Here is a 21,414-nt window from a genome sequence, read left to right as displayed (position 1 = left end):
GAAACAGACGGCTAGAGTATGGATTATTATGGTTTGTATCACAGCCAAAGCAGTGTATATTTGTTACTAAGTAAGTATTATATTAAAGTACCTGTTTCAAAAAGATATATACTACGACACAACTTAGATGTAGCATCGGCAATCGGCAATAAAACCGATTACTGCCGATTTATAACAATCAACCAATAGAAATAGCTCCCTATCGCGCCATCGCGCGCTACAGATTCTCTCGTAAGTTCAACCCGTGAAAACAAGTGCATGTAAATCATCGTGTCAAATTGACGAATATATTAGATCATATGATATTACAAGTAAAATCTTAATAAATAACGTTTGTGTAAAGATCATATTCACATAAAAAATAAATATGATGCTACATCTAAGTTGTGTCGTACTATATCTTACTATGACATATAAATCAAATATAAATAATAAAAAAATATTTTGATCAGTGTAATATCAGTTTATAAATAATTATATGTATAAAATATTATGTATATATTTTAAACAGTAAATTAAAGCTCTGAGCATTCACTATTGATGATGATGAACTGTGTCAGATGTGAAATATGAATAATATTTATTTATTTTTGTGTTTTTGTTTTGATGCTCGTTTTCTCCGATTGAAATAGGTTTGTGAGCACAAACCCTTTTTGTGTATTTTATATAAATACTTAATACAGTAACAACGCTAAAATAACGTGTACCTTAAATAATGAAATAATTACAAGTTACACATAAAATTAATCATTATATTAATGAAATCTAATATTATTTTAATTTATTACTTATTAATGAAATTTTATTTTAAGTTATATTTCTAAATTTTAAACAAGATATTTGATAATATAATATATTTTTCCATTCTTTGTTATGTTGACTTGTTTTGACATATTTTAATAATAAATAGTTCTTGGTGTTTTTTTAGAATCGCTTTTTTATTTAAACTAGTAACCTATTTATTGAGATATTGATCCATAAACAACCAATTTGTAGTCTGACGTTTCAATTTCATAGATAATATGGGAAGGCGTTGTAGAAGAAAGATCAGTGGCCGAATCGGATATAGTATTTAATGACGGCGACTAAAGTGTAAAGCCGGAATTGAAGCCGAAACTTTAATATTTCGCTTTAAATATCGTTACAGTTTTGATTCGTAATATTATTCCCGCAAGTTGAAAAAAAGGCATAAAACTGGTGTTCGATAAGTCTCTTGGCAATATGCCTGCCGTGAGGGGAGATGGTATGCGAGGGCTCGCAGTTTTTATATCTGATATAAGAAACTGTAAAAGCAAAGAAGCAGAAATTAAAAGAATTAATAAAGAACTGGCCAATATCCGCAGTAAGTTCAAAGGTGACAAAACCCTTGACGGCTATCAAAAGAAGAAGTATGTCTGTAAACTTCTGTTTATCTTCTTGTTGGGTCATGATATCGATTTCGGACACATGGAAGCAGTTAATTTACTTTCTTCTAACAAATATTCTGAGAAACAAATAGGCTACCTATTTATATCGGTATTGGTGAACACTAATAGTGATCTAATTAAACTCATTATTCAAAGTATTAAAAACGACTTGCAGTCTCGAAACCCTATTCATGTGAATCTTGCACTTCAATGCATAGCTAACATTGGTAGCAAGGATATGGCTGAAGCTTTTGGCACTGAAATACCTAAGTTGCTTGTTTCTGGTGATACAATGGATGTTGTAAAGCAATCTGCTGCTCTATGTTTGTTACGACTCTTTAGGAAGTCCCCTGAAATTATTCCTGGAGGGGAGTGGACATCTAGAATAATACATTTACTAAATGACCCACATATGGGTGTTGTTACTGCAGCAACATCACTTATAGATGCACTTGTGAAGAAAAATCCAGATGAGTATAAAGGTTGTGTAACCCTCGCTGTTGCTCGATTAAGCAGAATAGTTACTGCCAGCTACACAGATTTGCAGGATTATACTTATTACTTTGTTCCTGCTCCATGGCTATCAGTAAAACTTTTGAGATTGCTACAAAACTATACACCACCATCTGAAGAGCCTGGAGTAAGAGGTCGCCTATCTGAGTGTTTGGAAACAATCTTCAACAAAGCTCAAGAACCTCCAAAGTCAAAAAAAGTTCAACATTCAAATGCAAAAAATGCTGTACTTTTTGAAGCAATAAGTCTCATTATTCATAATGACAGTGAGCCTAATTTGCTAGTTCGTGCATGCAATCAACTAGGACAATTTTTAAGTAATCGGGAAACTAATCTGAGATACTTGGCTCTTGAGTCTATGTGTCATCTTGCAACATCAGAATTTTCCCATGAAGCTGTGAAAAAGCATCAAGAAGTTGTAATACTTTCAATGAAAATGGAAAAAGATGTCTCTGTACGACAGCAAGCAGTTGACTTGTTATATGCTATGTGTGATAAAACAAATGCTGAAGAAATTGTACAAGAAATGTTAGCTTATTTAGAAACAGCTGATTACTCCATAAGGGAAGAAATGGTTTTAAAAGTAGCCATATTAGCTGAAAAGTATGCCACTGATTTTACATGGTATGTGGATGTTATTTTAAATCTTATTAGAATTGCTGGAGATTATGTTTCAGAAGAAGTGTGGTATAGAGTTATTCAAATTGTAATAAACAGAGAGGAAGTACAAGGATATGCAGCTAAAACTGTTTTTGAAGCTTTACAAGCTCCAACTTGTCATGAAAATATGGTTAAAGTGGGAGGGTACATCCTTGGTGAATTTGGAAATTTAATAGCTGGTGATACTAGATCATCTCCACTAGTCCAGTTTGAACTCCTTCATTCCAAGTATCATCTGTGTTCTGCAGCGACAAGAGCACTTTTGTTGTCAACCTATATCAAGCTTGTTAATCTGTTCCCAGAAATAAAAAATAGGGTACAGGAAGTTTTCCGTGCAGACTCAAATTTACGTTCTGCTGATGTAGAGTTACAACAGAGGGCTTCTGAATATTTGCACTTGAGCATTGTTGCCAGTTCAGACGTTTTAGCAACTGTGTTGGAAGAGATGCCAGCTTTCCCAGAAAGGGAATCATCAATATTAGCAGTTCTCAAAAAGAAAAAGCCAGGTCGTATTCCTGATGATGTAAGAGAATCAAAAAGCCCACAGCCAAATATTACTCCAGCTCCAATGATAAATAACATAGCCAATACAAACAGCTCAAGTGCAGATTTACTTGGTTTATCCACTCCACCCGGTACAAATGCACCCACTGGAAATGGTTTGTTAGATGTCCTAGGTGACTTGTATACAACACCCAAAATTAGCCCAACAACAGTGCAGCAGAATAACATAAAGAAATTTTTGTTCAAAAACAATGGAGTCCTTTTTGAAAATGATCTTATTCAAATAGGAGTAAAAAGTGAATACAGGCAAAATTTGGGTAGAATTGGTTTATTTTATGGAAATAAAACTCAATCTCCAATACAAAATGTACGCCCAGAATTGCATTGGAATGATCTACATAAGCTCAATGTTCAAATGAAACCTATGGAACCAGTATTGGAAGCAGGTGCTCAAATACAACAAATGTTGACTGCAGAATGTATTGAAGATTTTCTTGATAGTCCTAGCATGTCTGTGTCATTTCTTTACAACAATGTCCCTCAAAAAATTTCTATGAAACTTCCACTGACACTCAATAAGTTCTTTGAACCAACAGAAATGAATGGAGAATCTTTCTTTGCGAGATGGAAAAACTTAGGAGGAGAACAACAGAGGGCCCAAAAAATATTTAAAGCACAGGGATCCATAGATTTAACAGCAACACGTACAAAACTAGCTGGTTTTGGTATGCAGTTACTCGATGGTATTGATCCGAACCCTGATAATTTTGTTTGTGCGGGTATAGTACACACTAGAGTTCAACAAGTGGGTTGTCTCATGAGATTGGAACCAAATAAACAAGCTCAAATGTTTAGACTCACTGTGAGATCAAGTAAAGAAACAGTTTCACAAGAGATTTGTAATTTGCTGGCAGACCAGTTCTAATCTTCATATTAAGTTCTGTTTATTTGTGTTAGTTACAAGAAACACTTCATATAACTTAAAATTACTATCAGTGTTTTCAAAATGATTATATAATAACACTGATTGGTGAAGAAACCTGGGTATAGTTTTTTCTCTTACAGATTTGTAAACTTTAAATTGCTTAAAAAAGAATATATTTTTACGTTAATCATTTTATATAAGGTGAAAAAAAGACAACAGTAATATATTTTGTTAGGTTATTTCTATTGAAATGTATTCCATAACATTTTTATGTCATCATGTCTATTAATTTATTGATTTAACAGGTATAAAATAATATTCTCGTCATAAGATTATCTCACGTAATTAAGGTATTGTAATGTTGAAGCTTATTTAAGCTTATCTTTATGAAATTTGAAATACGAAAATTTATAAATTGCAGTGCAAATTATAGTTATATAATTATTAATCCAAACATGGTATAAAACTAATACCAAAAAAATTCATGTGTATATAAGTTTGAATAGATGTTTATTCATTGTACATTTTTTTACTGTATTTATTTTTTTTAAAATCACATGTTTTCTACATACTTCGGTAGCATGACAGCCAAGTAGTTGGCCAAATCAAACAAAATAAGTTATAAAAATGGCAACTGTTCTACTTTAAAACCTGTTTAATTTATTAATCTTGTTTTGCCGAGTAAAATTATTTATTACTGCTAACTTTTAAAAATAATGAAAAAATCTAAAAGAAAAATTAATAACTTCATTTATTTTTAAATGAATAATGAGATTCAAAAGAAATTGTTTTAGAGTTGACACATTTGTTATTGTGTCATTTAAGTTTTACTTTTCCTAGTATTGTTCCTTTAATTGATATACCTTTTTTGTACCTAATTTAATTACAAAATTTTGTCATTATTTCGTATACACTGCATTATTTAAAATTCAAGAAATCTGTTTGTTGTAGAATTGTAAAGTAATGGTTATATAAAATTAATACAAACGTAATGTACATAAGGTGGTCAAATTGTATTTTTGGAACAATCGACAAACATTAATTGTAAGTGTTGATTGTTTTATCAAACAAAAAAACAAGCATGTAGGATCACCGATCAGCTTTCAATATTTAAATTTGTGATATCGAATGCAGACCTTTTATATCATTTTAGTAAAACAAGCATAAAATGCAACTTTGTGGTACTGTGTATATCAGTTTGTCCTGAAATTGTTTATCATCATTCAATTGTGTTATATATACCTCTGTTACGTATCAGAAGTAATATGATGCTCGAAATTGACACACGCAATTTATCACGCGTTATAAACGGGTCGTGATTAGTAGTAATCCAAAAAATGCCATGTACCTCCTCTAGCTCATGTATTTAGAATAACGAAATATTTGTTGAAATGTACTCATGAGTTTATATAGGAATCTCACAAACTTAGAAATTTTATTTTTTTATTTTGGTACCATAAAGTTATTTAGCGATAGTTTTAGGCAATGTAGTATAGTGGTACTGAATATTAAATGTTGTTATAAATATATTAATAGCATGCTGAAGCTTTGTTTGCATGGTAGATACGTTTGAACTATAGAAACAATAAAATAAGTATGTTTTAAAAAATTATGTATTTACAAACTTTGGTAAATATTACATATATGTATATTATGAATTTAAGTAAGAGTATAAATGCTTATTGGATACATGCATATAATATATGAAAACTGTGTTTATTACACCGTAAAGTATTATGGCATGAAAATTTGAGCATAATTCATTGTAAAACATTGTTTGCTCTTGCGCTTTGAAATCATATTGTATCTTATTAATAATTGTCTAAAATAAATATTTAACCAGTACATATTTCACACGCTCTTTTTTTCCCTATTCCTAATAACGAAAAATGAACAAGTTACCCGTCACGTTCAATTATTCGCGTCCTTTGGAATGAGTGATACTTGTCACACTTGATATCTTATTGTGCGTGATACATACATACATATGTATATATACACGTATATGACTTGTATTGTCCACATAATGTTAGCCATCGAATTGTCAACAAAATTTTAATTAACTTATTTTGGTTAATGATTTTGAAGATTTTTCAATTATTTATTTTTTTCAACACGATGATCCACTAATTAAATTAATTATGTAATTATGATGCGTTAAATTTACATATTTAATATGGCACACAAAACAGATGAGTCACAGTTAACATGTAAGATCCGACGATTTATCATTTACTTTTTTTTTGTATTTATAACATGCCTATTTTTTTCCTATACATAGTTATTACAAGTATGAACAGATCTTCAAGAGTGGCTATTTATATAAATATATTAAATAAATATAATCTAATTTTATATTGTCTTATGTACATTCAAACATAAACACGCTCGCTGTATTAACACAGGATCAAGGCAGATCCATACCTAATCGCGCTAGTGTTAAGCTTCTTGATCAAATTGAGTTCAAATTGAAGATAAGTTATTTTTTTATATTAATACATTATATATAGTATTATGTTTAAAAAATAATAATAAGTATAAAGTATCTAGTTCCCTTTATATCTCTTTAAAGAATGTTTTTCCAATTTCCAAGTGTCTTAAGTGCAAGCAACTACAGCTTTGGTTCTTCCCGTTGTTTTCTGAATGTGAGATGAGACCAATGTGGCCATGCACGTAGCCTCGTTCAAAAGATTCAATCTATATTTCCAGGTCAGTCGCTTAACTCATAAGACATTATCACGACTAAATCCAGAGGCCTCAACAAAAAAGCGGAAATATCCTTTTTATTGTATCCTTCGAATGAAGTGTGAACCGTCTTCGAAAACGTCTTCTTTTCGAAAACACATCAGGTCAAAACCGGATTGTCTAAATGTGTCCCAAGATATTTAGATTAGTATGCAACCACTGTCTTGAGTCAAGACAGTGGTTGCAAGTCAAGACTCTTGACTCTGTAGTTATTAAAGGCTGAGGCTGTCTAACCGTGCTCAACATCTAGCATGAATAAATGACTTAACAGTATATTTACCTACTGTAAAGTAAATCTCACACATTTGGGTAGGAAAGTTGAAGTTAGAAAGACAATTTTGATCAAAATATAATAAAAGATACTATGTCACTGTCGTCGTCGAGTTAGCAAACATGGCTCGATACATATATTGTATAAAAAGTCACTTACACTCGTAACGTTTTTTATTAAAAAAAATATTTGCCTATAACTACACATAAAGACAAAAGAGCGTATTAAGATATTTTTTTGTCTTAAGTCCACTTTATGCTGGATATTCTTCACCGAGGTGATGGACAGATACTGTTAATCAAACCATTCTTCAACATTAGGTGAATTTTCCAGAACATCGTTAGATTCACTGAAAAAAAAAAAGAAATACACATATATTACACATATTATATACACACAAATATACAACTTACTTCAATCGTAATAAATGTGATAAAAAAACATGTATCCAATAAAACTAAGCAAGACTAAAATAAATCTCGACAACATCTTGTATCTAATGTTGTTGAGATTGATATTTGTAGGTGCAATTAGGCCTTACATTATAGTTTCTTGTAAAAGTTATGAAAAGAAACCTTAATAAATGGAAAACATTTCAACAAACCTGTCCAGTGAAGGGTCATTGCTAAACATCTCAGTAGGTACAGTAGGCGGTGCCCGCTCAGGCAACAGTTCGAGGTACGATTGGCGCGATTGTAGATGACGCTCTACCTCTTCGGGAGTCATGTGGCCGTCGCTGGCCGAAAGGCTGAATCCTAGTGCTGGTGATGCTTTCACCATCATTGCAGCACTAGATTGATGCTGTCAACCAAAACGAGATCTTGCAATTTTCAAAAAAGATTTAGATGAATGTCCCCATTTATAATGGCCACATCAAAAATATTTAAATGGTTTTTAACAATACATACAGACATACTTATTATTTTGGTTTAGTTTAAGTGACCAAATAAATAATGATAAGTTTCTATGAATAAAAATATTAATTCAGAAAAAAATATTGTTAGTTTTATGTATGTATGTGCATATCATGTTTTGTCTTACAGGATTATTAGGATTTGGTGTTTTTTTAGGGACAACGGCTCTTTTCCTTTTCATAGTATTATTGAGACCTTTATTGAGCGAAGACGGTGTGGACAAAGCTTGCTGAACGGCACCAGTGTCCATCTTTTTCCTGAAAATAATATTTTTTTATTAATTTTCAACAAAACATGTTTTATGTCCATCGTATATGGCATAAGTCAGACTACCTAAAGGTTTAATAATAATAAGCTTATTCAATTTAAAGGTATCTTTTAGCTTGACATAGTTCGATGGAAGCAGTGGAGTCCAAGGTTGTAGTAGCAGCCATAAATTATGCAACTGGATCATCAGCTTTTTAGCAGATTTGAGCATCAAGGTCGCTGTCGACGATTCATGGTCAGACTTAAAATATGTCAATTCTGTTTTTACAAGACATAGGTACTGTCACCTACTCTATTTCTTCTGCATATAAATGACTAGCGACCCGCCTGGCTTCGCACGGGTGTAATGATATAACATCACAGTGGATACTTCTAAAATTATCAGTGTTTCTTTACTAAATTGTCCATGTATTATGTATAAGAACATTCTTCTCGAATCACTCTATCTATTAAAAAAACCGCATCAAAGTCCGTTGCGTAGTGCGTGCGTTTTAAAGATTTAAGCATACATAGGGCTATAGAGACAGAGAAAGCGACTTTGTTGTATACTATCTAGTGATTTGTTGCAAATCGGAAATTTTGACTTCTTTGCAGGCTACAGCACCGCATACACTTTATACACTGGCTGCGTGCTAATATTGCTTGAGAACATTTCGACGAAAACCGGAATAAACTTATATCTGAAATCGAGTTTATATTAAACAAAATCTAGGTCTGCGCCAGGATTAACCTAATCCAATTCAACACTAAAGACAGGAGTTCCAATTTTTCGTATCTCTACGATTTGAGGACATTCCTATTGCTGCTACAGCTAGTAACGCAATACTTCGCTCTGAAATTTCGAGCCTCATTCGGTTATGCGGTGGATAATTGGAAGATACCCATAAATTGGCATCTAAAAAGCTTCATATGCTCAGCAACGCAAGACGGTACTTCATATTGGCCCATAGCCTTAAACTGTACAAGGCGCAAACTCGACCTTACATAGTGTATTGCTCCCAACTCTTTGGCGGGAGCTCTGAAGAATCCACTTCTTCTATTTGTCCGTATTTAGTGCAGGCCAGCTCGTATTATTGACGATAAAGCCCTTCCCGACCTTAGTCAAGCGTTTGGCTTTGCATAGAGATGTTGGATCGATTCGATTGGAGTAATGTTCAGCAGCCGGGATTAATCCCGGCTGCTGAACATTACTCTCGGACATCGCATCAGAAATTGATTTATCATCCACACAACCTAAATGTTGAAAAATCCATAACTGCGCTCTGTGAAACCAATTTTTGCAGGATGTTTTTTTGAACCAATACAACTTGGGAATCTTCAAGAAAAGATTCCATATGTTTTTCAATATAAATTGCATACATATGTTGCATATATCATGCTATAAAATAAAAAATTACCATACCTTTTCATAGCCTCAGCATTATTATATGTAGCATCATCTGAGGATTCTGTGTCTTCACTGTCTGAAGTTGTACTCTCATGCTTTTCATACTGTAATAGTCTATCTAAAAGAAAGCTACGATCACGAGAAACTTTTAATAACCTCTTCTGACTACATCTCAAGGCATCTTGGAAACATTCATTTTCCTGCAACAATATTTAAAAGAAATTTTCTATTTTCAAAATTAAATGTATTTTATTGACAAGAAACTTTTTTATAATGGCCAGAAAATTGAATTTAGTGATCTACTTTGTTTTTGGCACCGTAAGAATTACAAAACAATTCTTTAAACTTGTCCTGCATCTGTTTGATTAACAAAGTTCAGTAAGACTTTGTTAATAATTTAAAATAATTTTTACAAGAATACAGAGTAGTAAAAAATTATCAACCCTCTCTTTAAAACAGTTGATGATGATGTGTTGTCTGTCTGGCACTATGCTTTCTAAAGTTTAAAATTCAAGATGAAAGCTTTCTAAAGTTTTCATCTTGAATTTTAAAATCATAATATGCAACTACGTAGTATTAAAGGTATATATTGGAATAATTATCTTATATAAACATCAAATTATTTTATAAGGAAAACATGAACTTAACTAATTGTGGTAGATGTCAACTGATCTGTGTTTTATTCAAATATATTATTACAATTGATAAACTATATATACTCTTGTAATAATAATTCTAGTAATATTATTTAAAAAATCAAGCTTATGCTGCCTATTAATGAATTACTACTTCAAAGCTAATGAATATTAATAAATCACTTACATATATAAGATACTTGAGTTTCTTCTTCAGTGTTAAATACTGCGCTTTGTAATTAGGTTCTGGTTCGGGATCACTGCTGCTGTCGCTAGAGTAGTCTTTCCGTGAATCACGACTATGAGGAGGATCGACACTTATGCTATTACTAGCACTAGCCGCTTCATTAGCCTGCATATTCGCTATAGAGCGACAGTACCACCCATCGAGCATCTTCTACAATTTAATAATTTAAATTCAAGAATTATATAACATACATAAAATAAAATAAAATGTATTGATAAAAGTTTAAGAACATTTCTTTCTACCTTGGGATAATTTTCGGAAGCCAGGGTTTCTGTTTTTAATGTACAGATAAAAGAATATCACTATGTTGCCTTTTATTTAAAGCAATTGTAATATTAGGTTCACTTATTGTGAAAATGCATATATAACAATTCAAAATAAAACAAAAATAATGCGCTTCTTTTTCACCTTATACATTATTTAGACACTATTGCTGTCAAGTGTCATTTCCTAATTGTCATATGTCATATCAGATATATGATTATAAAAATAAAATTAAAAATAATCGATATTATTTTACAATACGTTATTCAAATACTCATATTTGTTTGCTTTTAACTTCTTTTAGTAACTTCAAATTACAATACTTTATGTTGCTACTAGTAATTTTTGTTTGTCTCATCTTATTGTTATATTTCTCCTTCTTCAAACTGTATTTTAGGTATTACCGATGATGAATTATAGAAGAAAATTATTAAACCTACATTTAGTCTATTAAATATTACTTAAAAGCACATAATTGCCGTTCAAAATTAGTTGTTATTCGAAAATTGAACAGGTAGATGCAAAAAAAAGATTGAAAAGATTGATCAAAAGTTGAAATAAGGCGCTAATAATGTTAAAAACGTGTTTCTTGGAAAATATGAATGACTAATAATGTTTCTCGAAAGACTGAATTAGGATGTAATACATTTAATTTAAAGTCTTCCGCAGTCGAATCGCTTTCAAATAATCGACTTAATTCGACGGGTGTGAACGCAGCTTATGGAAAATTTAAAAGACCATCTCAGCACCTAACCACTTTTTAGAATACAGGGACTTGTTAACCTAAATAATAACTATTAACTACCATACGACCCATGAGGTGTTCTGACGACCTGGTGAATGTCGCGGGAAGCCGCTACTTCCGGACTGGACAAGACCCGTCATTATGGCGATCTTTGGCGGAGACCTTCCTACGGTTAAGATGATGATGATGACACGACTAAATAATATTATCAGATCTAGGAAGTTAAGGATTGTGACATATAATCTATTAAATGTATGATCTGAAATAAGGAAATAGGATGAGATTACTAAAATTACCCTCTCCATGTCCATGACAAACTTGTTTCTGTTTCCTAACGTTCCCCTGATATAGTGGTTATGATATTAAAAAGCTTTATTGATAAGCTTTACAGTGTTACTAATATTGTGCAATTAATTATTTTTAATTTAATTTATAAGTAAACTTGAATGAACATAATATTTACGTAAAAATATGATTATTATTAAATTAGTCGCACATAAACATATTAATGAAATAATTAAAAAAAAATAAAAAATAAACGTTTATTAAACTTTTAAAGAAACAAACATTAAATTAATTTGAATGTAATTTATTTATAAATGTGTTATTTTATCATTTTAAATCAGAGAACAAAATCTATGTTTATTACGAATGCATCCATTTTAAGAGACGGCATTGATTGTAGTTTTGCATTTAGAAACACTAGATGTCGCTTTAAGGAGAAAATATTTAAAAATTGTTTTAAGCTCATCGCTACCTATTTTAAAAGATTTTAAATTAATGTCGATATATGCTATACTCTGTAAAAATTGAGATCAGAAATTTGTTATACATAATTTAAAATAAAATAACTCGATAAGACATTGTTATCCAATAAGATTCCGTTGGTAGGCAAAACAGGAAAGTCAATACGCCTCGAATTATTCGCTTCTTTAGTCGCATTATAGGCGAACTTCAATTGACGTTATAGCAAATTGAACTCTATTTCAACCGCATGTGCTCTTTCAGCTGAGTGTGGTTCCGTGCTTGTCGCGGTCAGTCGGTGCCGGATTAATTCCTCGTGTTGTTATGGCTCTCGGTAGTGAAGTGAATGATGATAATACTACGAAACAATCTACGCAAAAAGTGAAAAAATGTCCAGTGACCAGTAGTATAAGCGAAAAAAGTGGTGGCGAGAATGTTAACAAAGGTAAAGTTTCGAATGGTCATGCCCTCAGTTATGTAACATTGGAGTTCGAAATGAGTCTGAAAATATACAATTATATATTTAAATAACATCAATTGCATTCTACAGTCATGTGACTGAAAGACATGTGATCTAATATTTTTTTTCATTTGTCAGAAACATTTTAATAAGCTGTTTTTTTTAAGGGAATAGACTTTATATTTATCGGCAATAGCCCCTAAATTAATGTTAAACATTGAAATTCGTTTGAATGATACCTATATTTTAGGCTGATTTAAAAAAAAAATCGAGAAAATTTCTAAGGCGTAAAATCATTACACAACATCTTTCAGATATTACATAGTGCCTATCTCGTTCAAATCAATGAATGTAAAATGTTATGACAGTAAAAGTAATGAAAGCAGTAGAAAGTACTTAATTATAAATATTTTTTAAACATATTTTACATATCAGTACACTGTTGATTTAAGCTAGTTTAAGGTGGTTCCTATTAAGGTTAGAATAAATTGAACCAATTACCTAGGTATTACACTAACATGCAACTCACAAAATTGTTGAACTTAGTAATATATTTCAAATGTTAATTTAATTATGACTACATTATAACATGTAAAATACACATATTAATTGTACATTCATGAAAATAGGTCAGTGTTCTCTGATAAGAATAATTAGATTCTCATTTCTCACTGATATAAAGTTATCTAACTTAAGAATGACTAAAACAGATTTTCTTATTTTTTTCATTTAGTCACTTAATGTATTAATTAATTTGGTTATATAAATTACAAAAGATGATGTTTAAAATTGTTTTAGTATTAAATAAATTAAGGAGTCATTAGCTACATTTATTATTATAATCCCCCTTAATAGCTTTGGTTAATTAAAGGATATGCAAAAAACAATCATATACATGTATATTTTTATTTGTAGTTGAATACTTTCATACATCATATCTATCTTATATGAATCTTTCTAATTGATATAAAATTACTTTATATATTTTGACAATCTGGTGTTAATGTATTTCATAAAATCCATAATAACAGCTAATTTCATCCACTGACTTAAAGTGTAAATCCTTTGATTCTAATTTGACAGAGTTGTACGTTCAATTTAAATATTGTTATTTTCATACCAGAGACAGAAGTTGTCTTCTACTTTACATACTTAGTTTGCATTTTAAAGCTATCTTTATTTTTACACATATATCTAGAAATTTGAAAACATTTCCAATTTGTTGTTGCAATAATGTGTTCTAAATAAGATCTCGGTAATAAAAATACTTCCTAAAACTCAAGATCTAGTACCTACACCTGCAATGTTTTATTATTATTAGATTTTGATATAAAAAGTTATTAATTTATTTTATTTTAATAATGTCTCATGGAAACACTGCTATAGTACTTAATTTTTAAAGTATGAGATCAATCCAATATAAAAATATCATTGTGTTGTCAATAATTTTCATTCCGTTTTATCCTAATGGTATTATTCTATTTAACAAAATTCTTAATCTATAGAGATGTATCATGAGCGTGCCACTAATGTCATCCTAATCAATTAAGACATATGTTTTACATGTGAGCCTCATGTGTGACAAGGTGACAAGTTGATGAGTTATACTTATGAGAAATTCTCTCCCAAGTGGAAATGGTTTTTTTTAAATGAGATGTATTATTGCTGTAAGGAAAGCAAGTTTTACTAAACAAACCTAAAACTTTATTAGAAATTGAATTAAGTACATTCCATTGCAAAGTCGGAATTTTTAATATTGTTAAAAATATATGTCCTTTGCATTTGCTATGACGTATCGTCGTTCGCGAGTTACGAGTCGTTAATAAGAAACACGTTTTTTTTTTCTTCCAAGTATACTTATTGCACCACTCAAAGTAATACAAAATTTCAATTTTTCCACAATATCCACAAATTAATACAAAATGTATATACTTTTAATTTTATTTTAGTTGATATATTTTCTTAGAGCCGTCTAATCAAATAATGGAATCGGTTTCTTTTACGTAATTCGACCAATTTTATTACCTTTCGAATGTTCTAGGATGTATTTCCTGCAAATGTTGATATTTAATTAAATTCAAGTTTTTATCAATATAGATATTTTAAACTTTTAAAATAGTACGTTTCATGAGCATGTTTCTATGTTTTTCAATTTCGTAATCGTAGCCAAGAATTTCGTAAAGTGAAATATTTAATTCGAAATCTACTATCCCATATAATAAGCAGTCACAGGAAGTAACTATATCCTTGCTAATGTTTGTGCTTAAAAGGTAGAACTTCATATGTAATTTGAACTTATGTCTGGTATCTAGTTACAGTGCATACACAGGTTTGTATTGCCAGAGTCAAGAGTTTAATAAGACAGTGTAATAGAGGTACCAAAACGATTAATAATTCATATTCCTGCAAAGTCCACTAATAAAGATTAAAGAGATACGTTTGTGTGACGTATACTTTAGAGAATGAACCGACCTTTGCGCATTGTCTTCGATACAAAGTTGTTGCGATCATTAATTCCTATCACCAGTCGCCGAAGTCCTATCAATGGGTTTCTATGGATTTCTCGCTATAATCAATAAATTATGAAAACGTAGTTCTATTGTAACGCATATATCGTTTCCAGAACAACATTTTATAACTATATTTTCGTGGGACTTCGTCTTCACTCAAAATTTGCCGAGCTTATAGAAGTGTAAATTTTCAAGTGGTTGTTAAACAAAATTGTGGAAAATGTGATAAAAATATCTCATATGACGTCTCATATCATATAAATTAATCGTAGTTATATAAGTAGTTTTACCTCTTTTTTTTTTAAAGTAGACAAATACTCCTAAAAAGTATCTTAATTGTACATATTTATAATTATATTAATAAGTGTATCGGTTTTTATTGTTTTAGTTTAATATAACAATATTGTTTTTAGTTATACCGACAGCTTCTCTGTGTGACATTTACAGCGAAACTTTGTTTAGGTACGTGTAGTGGTGTAATACTACATATGATGTAAAAGTTATGAGCCAGCCCACTTATTAGTTTTAATTGTCCTTAATTAGCCTTATAAAAGCTATTTTACCTATTTAAGTGCAATAATTAAAAATATAAACAATGATTTTTCTAGAATCTAGTTACATCCGACACATGCTATTGCAAACCTTATTTAATGAAGTATGAATAAAGCATATGTTTATTAATATAACTCTTTAACTTATTTATTATTGTTAGGTAGTTTGTAAAGTGTAGCAGTGATATTCTATACTGACTTAGGCTATGCTATTTCAACGTAATTAAATCGATGTACTTTGATTGTAACTTCTTTGTCAAAACGTTTTATAACAAAGAAATAACTAGGCTTTCTGCACTTGAAAAAAGATATATATAGAAAAATATCATGAGAATCCTTAATTTGTTGTGTTTATCGTTACGTTCAATAATTTATCAAAGAAGTTAAAAAAACTACGTTTCATCTTTTAAATGGAAAGAATATATTTATAAAAACGTCGGTGTCACGAGCGCTTCTCGTGAAATACAAAAAAATAATTAATTATTATTAAATGCAATCACAGACTATTTCAACTTTCAAAGTGACCGCAAAATAAGTCTTCAGTCTGCATTTATCTTGATATTTGTTATCCTACCTGACATCGTTTTGTGTTTTAGGTATGTAATACATATTCACATTAATGATTTATATTATAGAAATGAAGTTAACGCAAAATGAAAACGGGAACATTTATTTTTAATTTTACGCATTAGTTGGGAAAAGTTGCGGTGACAGGTCTAAGATTGATAGGAGATTGTTACAGTTTAAACGATAAGATTTTATGTGTGATTCTTGCTTTAGTGATAAGAGTTATCGGTTCTAACAAAAAGGGTTCAACGTTGACAAAATGTTTATACTATTTGACGCTTTTTAGTTAAAGCAGTTGCTTCAATTACTCATTTACTAAGGTGTGAAAAATCTTCTTTTTTTATGGTATAGGTTGGCGGACGAGCATATGGACCACCTGATGGTAAGTAGTCACCATCACCCATAGACAATGACTCTGAAAGAAATATTAACTATTCCTTACATCGTCAATGTGCCACCAACCTTGGGAACTAAGATGTTACGTCCCTTGTGCCTGTAGTTACATCTATTAAAAAAAATGTAGGTACATGTGTATACATGTGTGTGTATGTGTTTGTTTTTCAGACTGCTATGAAGTATTTATGTAATACATAAGAAATCAATGATATTCTAATATGTGTCACAAACTAGAAAAGCAATTTATGTGATTTTTAAAGCCCATTGTTTCAGATTTTATATCATATTATCGTTTTATTATGGAATCATTATAAACCTGTATTACACTATGGTCTCTGTTAGTAAATGTGTAGTTGAAATGAACGGTGCTTTTAATTAAAGAAGACTAGGTACTAACGTGCGTGTCCATTATTCAAGAATGATGCATGAAACTTCGTATGAATTATTTATTAATGTTTTATTATCATATTTAATACTAAATTGTTGCACATGCATAATAGATATATTTGTAGTTGGAGATGTAAATGTTGGAACTCCAGTGACCGTTAGTAGTCGTGACGAACTAATTTGTATATAAAGAAGACGTAAATTGACACGTCTTATGAAATTTTGAACATAACTCGTGAGTCACAGTTTGAAACTAAACAATTTTGACCTTTATTGACAATAGTTACAAGTTTCAAAATATGTTTTTTCTATGAAGGGCATCGAAATGAAAGAAAATAATTTTCTATTCAAGAACTCTTAACCCATTCTTATTATAACTTTTCTAGGGTATTCCATGGCTTGTGATTATATGGTATGGTAGATATACATTATACAATCTTATTCTTTAGATATAACGTAAATATATTGAAATTGCAAAAAATTAAAACATGATGTATATAACCTAGTCCGATCGATGAAGGAATATCCTTAGCTTTATTAATTACTATGTACTTTTAGCTCTACTTTATTGTGCACAACATAAAGTTTTTGAACAATGTATCTTTATTTATAATACAACACTAATCAACTTAACTATTTATATCAAATTATTACTAAATACTAACGAATTCATCTTTTAAATTTGGTCGACATTTAAATCGCCATATTTGGCAAATCCATAATTAATATCATAGATTATTCAAGGTCTTAACCAATGAGATCCCGTCAATCCGATGTCAGTTGTTTTTGGTTGGAACAGGCTATATTCTATTCCATTATGGGTAGAATTATTCATGTTACACCTTTGGATTTTGAAGTTTGTTACCGCGGAAACGTCTAAGTTTAGATATATTTAAAAATTTTCTATAACGTTTTATCAAAAGTTATAAGCGAACAAAGATGAATAGATCGTACAATAATTAGTAGTAACAATATATTATGCAAATTGGTGTTGAATTATTTTAGAGAAGAACCTTGGCTAAAACGCCGAAGGTAACATAATTGATCCGCTTCATTGTAGTAATCACTAGTCTACATAAACGTTTGTAATTAGAGACAACAGACATAGAGAAAAAAATATAGTACTTTTGGACCAGGAACCTTCTCGGGCATACGAGGAACAACTTGCCAAACTATCATCAGAATTGGATAAATGGCTTTGTAGCGTATAGAAACATACAACATTTTGTATGTAGAATATGACGTTCAAAGGTATTAATTAATTAATAAAATACCTGTTACGTTCGTTGAATTCTCAAGGTGTTTAATGTGATATAAAGTATTCTGATAGGAATATTTATGTAAAGAAACAATTTGTAAAGAATTTTAACGTAAATTTCTCTTACTGACCTTGTTTTCATTATCAAATGATTCACGGTAAAACTTCGATTGTTTAGGCAGTAAATAAGAAATAAATATCTTTATAATGTCAATCTAACCAAGTGCCAGCATCGGCGTGTGGCCAACCGACAAAATTCTGGCTCGTCTTGCGTAACGTCATTTAGTGTTGTCGCTATGCGCTTTGGACATAATATGATACTGCTTTATTATTGCAGTAATGACCCTCACTATTTACATCTCCGCGGCTGAGCGTAATCAAAGACGAGTTGTAAGCAATTAAACGAGTTGTTATCGATTTCTACATATCCTATTAGTCCTCAGATAATTACGAGCATCTCTCATGTCTTTGTTTAGTTCTAATTGATTTCATTCAGTACTTAAATGAAAAAAAGAAGTCTAGCTAATCGAAATCTTTGCATTATTCAACAATTATATTGTCGAGTAATGTTATATTTCTATTAGTTAATATACGTGAAAATTATAAATGATAAAAAATATGTTTAAATACTGCCTATATGTGTTCCATATCTATTCGTGACTTTTGCTCACATAATAAGCTTATTTAACATAAATTACAATAAAGTATATACATACTTGTTGATAAAACGTAAATAAGATATTGTACGGTAAAGATAAAATAAAGTTATAAATGTATGGAAAAAAATAAACGTCATGACCTATTTGTCAACGCTTCTCGTAAATAATGTGTCAAAATTTATTTAAGTAAATTTTATTAAAGTCATAATAATATAGCTAAATTGTTTTTTTAAATAATCTATGTTAAAAAAACTAAGGCCAAGGAAAGAAGTAATATTATAACCTGGCACTTAAAGGTTAAATATTCAGGGGATCGGTGCGAGCGCAACGTGTGGAGGTTTCTTTGCATAATTCATCGATCGGTAATGTTCAGGCCGTAAGCAACGACATACTGTTTATCTGAATTCAAAATCAACATTTACCATTATGCAGTTTGACGTCAGAAACATAAAAAATTGATAACATGGGATAGTTGACTTAAGAAAGGTTGGCTCTTTGTGTGAAGACAGAGATTGAGTTGATAAATAAATATAGACCAGGTGTCAGGTTGTGTCAGACTCTAAGCTGTATAGATTTTGCTTTCAATTGAGAAAGATAACTTACAGTTGATTTATCTTACGTCTTGTTTATACACCTATTTCTAGTTTGCGAACGAATACAAGTAACCGAAAAGCAAAACTGCAAGATAGTGTCAGTGAGTTCCTCGAATTTTACGAGATATATGACCTTCTACTTGTGAACCTTTTAGATTTTTTTAATAGTTTATTGTTTTAGAGAACAACTCATTTGGGATCTAATTATGGGTTTCCCTTACTCGACTCGCCTATTCTTATCCCTACTCATATGGTTAAAAGATTCATAGAATTAATTTAGTCCAGCTACAAAAAATATATTATACAGATTTACATCAAAATTATGGGTTGCATTAACGTTCAGGGTACTTTGACTTTTCTTTTTAAATTAGACTAGCGACCCGCCCCGGCTTCTCAATGCTGATTAGGTAGGTACAACGTGTAGCCGACTGGTTGAGAGATTATTTTTATATGAGTTTATTGATTTACACAACGTACGCTATAGAAGCTCTTAGACGGGCCGCTTTTATCAGACTCAATAGACAAATATCATAATATCTATTTCATTTGCGTATAATGTTTATAAATATCTAAACTTTCATCGATAGCTGATTGAAAATCCACGCATTAATAATTAGCACGAACGTACATACAGAAATATTTCAATTTGTAATATATTGCATAGATACACATGCTAGAAATGATTCTCTAATATGTTATAGAGCTCATCTAAATTTCCGTTGTGCGCGTTCGTTGAACGATAGCATCCACGCGCAAGGGAAGAAATCGTGTCAACGTCTGTTTATCAGGAATTTTGATTTAATATCTGGCATGGGCGCCTTACCGCTGTTATCTTGTTTAGTAACGGCGACGAAGATAAAATCAACATTTCGGTTGATATCTTCGCTTATTCTTGCACGATATACACTTTTTGTATAAAGTCGTGTAATTTTTATGACGCTATTTTAAAATGAGCCTTATTGTTTCTCATTATCTCTATGATGATTTTTGTTTATCTCTTCTTATCGTATATACGCAGTTCACACCTACTTTTAAGTTCACGTTGTTAGATTGATGATGAAAATTTGGGTCAAACAAATAATTGAACGACGATTTTATTATAAAATCGAGCTCGTTTTCATTTAAAGACATAACAAAATGTTTTAAACGAAAATGATGATTAAAATTTAAAAAATATCTGTAATATAATTCGCTTTTGTTTCATTAAAGTATTGAAGTACAACTAACTGAACGAACGTTGGTAGCGTCGATGGCGTCTATTGTTGGCGGCATCCCGTAGCCATCTATTATTGACTCGTCGCTGGAGATATTTGGCGTCTAGCCAGCGCTGACCACGTGTTCACTAGTCACGGGACGAGACATGCGTGCTCGATTTCTGATTTGCCTCGAACTTCGCTTTGTCCGCCACTAGTATGCGTTTAACTCAAAAATCAAATGAGAACAATATTTCGTACTCGTTTATTATTATGTTTAATTATATAATAATAATAATAATAATAAGCCTTTTATTTCATTCCCTTAGTTAATAATACATTTCATTTAACAATATAATATAATTCAATTGATTATAGCACTATTATTGTATCAATTAGTGTAATATAATATTCAAATATTCAAACATGCATTACACAGTTGTAAATTATAAAATGATTAATTTAAAAAAATACATTTAATTGTTTATATTATTATTCTATTAAATTTATTTAGTTTATTCCAACATGCACTACACAATTTTAAGTTAATAAAATGTTTCATGTTTATTTGTATATTAAGTTAACTTATAATAAAATTACACTAAATTACACT

General features: G+C 30.6%; 3 protein-coding genes across 3 annotated transcripts in view; 2 read left to right on the top strand and 1 right to left on the bottom strand.

Annotated features, from left to right (window-relative positions):
* Window positions 1–1,010: 1,010 nt before the first annotated feature.
* LOC124534455 (AP-2 complex subunit alpha) lies at window positions 1,011–5,862 on the top strand. The gene has a single exon (XM_047110346.1). It carries the CDS (start codon window positions 1,222–1,224, stop codon window positions 4,006–4,008), a length of 2,787 nt encoding a protein of 928 aa, XP_046966302.1. The 5' UTR covers window positions 1,011–1,221; the 3' UTR covers window positions 4,009–5,862.
* Window positions 5,863–7,120: 1,258 nt separating this feature from the next.
* On the bottom strand, window positions 7,121–10,914 carry LOC124534456 (INO80 complex subunit E). The gene is made up of 6 exons (XM_047110347.1): window positions 10,717–10,914; window positions 10,415–10,624; window positions 9,608–9,792; window positions 8,066–8,195; window positions 7,629–7,825; window positions 7,121–7,373 (listed from the first exon to the last, which is right to left on the bottom strand). The coding sequence occupies exons 2-6, from the start codon at window positions 10,619–10,621 to the stop codon at window positions 7,319–7,321; spliced, it is 774 nt and encodes a 257-aa protein (XP_046966303.1). The 5' UTR covers window positions 10,622–10,624; window positions 10,717–10,914; the 3' UTR covers window positions 7,121–7,318.
* A 1,451-nt stretch (window positions 10,915–12,365) lies between these two features.
* Window positions 12,366–21,414, top strand: part of LOC124534119 (clustered mitochondria protein homolog) — a 28,045-nt gene continuing 18,996 nt past the window's right edge. The window contains exon 1 of the mRNA XM_047109811.1: window positions 12,366–12,672. Within this exon, the coding sequence (XP_046965767.1) occupies window positions 12,552–12,672 (121 nt within the window). The 5' untranslated portion in view covers window positions 12,366–12,551. The remainder of the gene's footprint in view (window positions 12,673–21,414) is intronic.

This window comes from Vanessa cardui, chromosome 12 (assembly GCF_905220365.1).
Source record: "Vanessa cardui chromosome 12, ilVanCard2.1, whole genome shotgun sequence".
NCBI lineage: Eukaryota > Metazoa > Arthropoda > Insecta > Lepidoptera > Nymphalidae > Vanessa > Vanessa cardui.
This window is presented reverse-complemented; position numbering and strand designations above follow the sequence as displayed.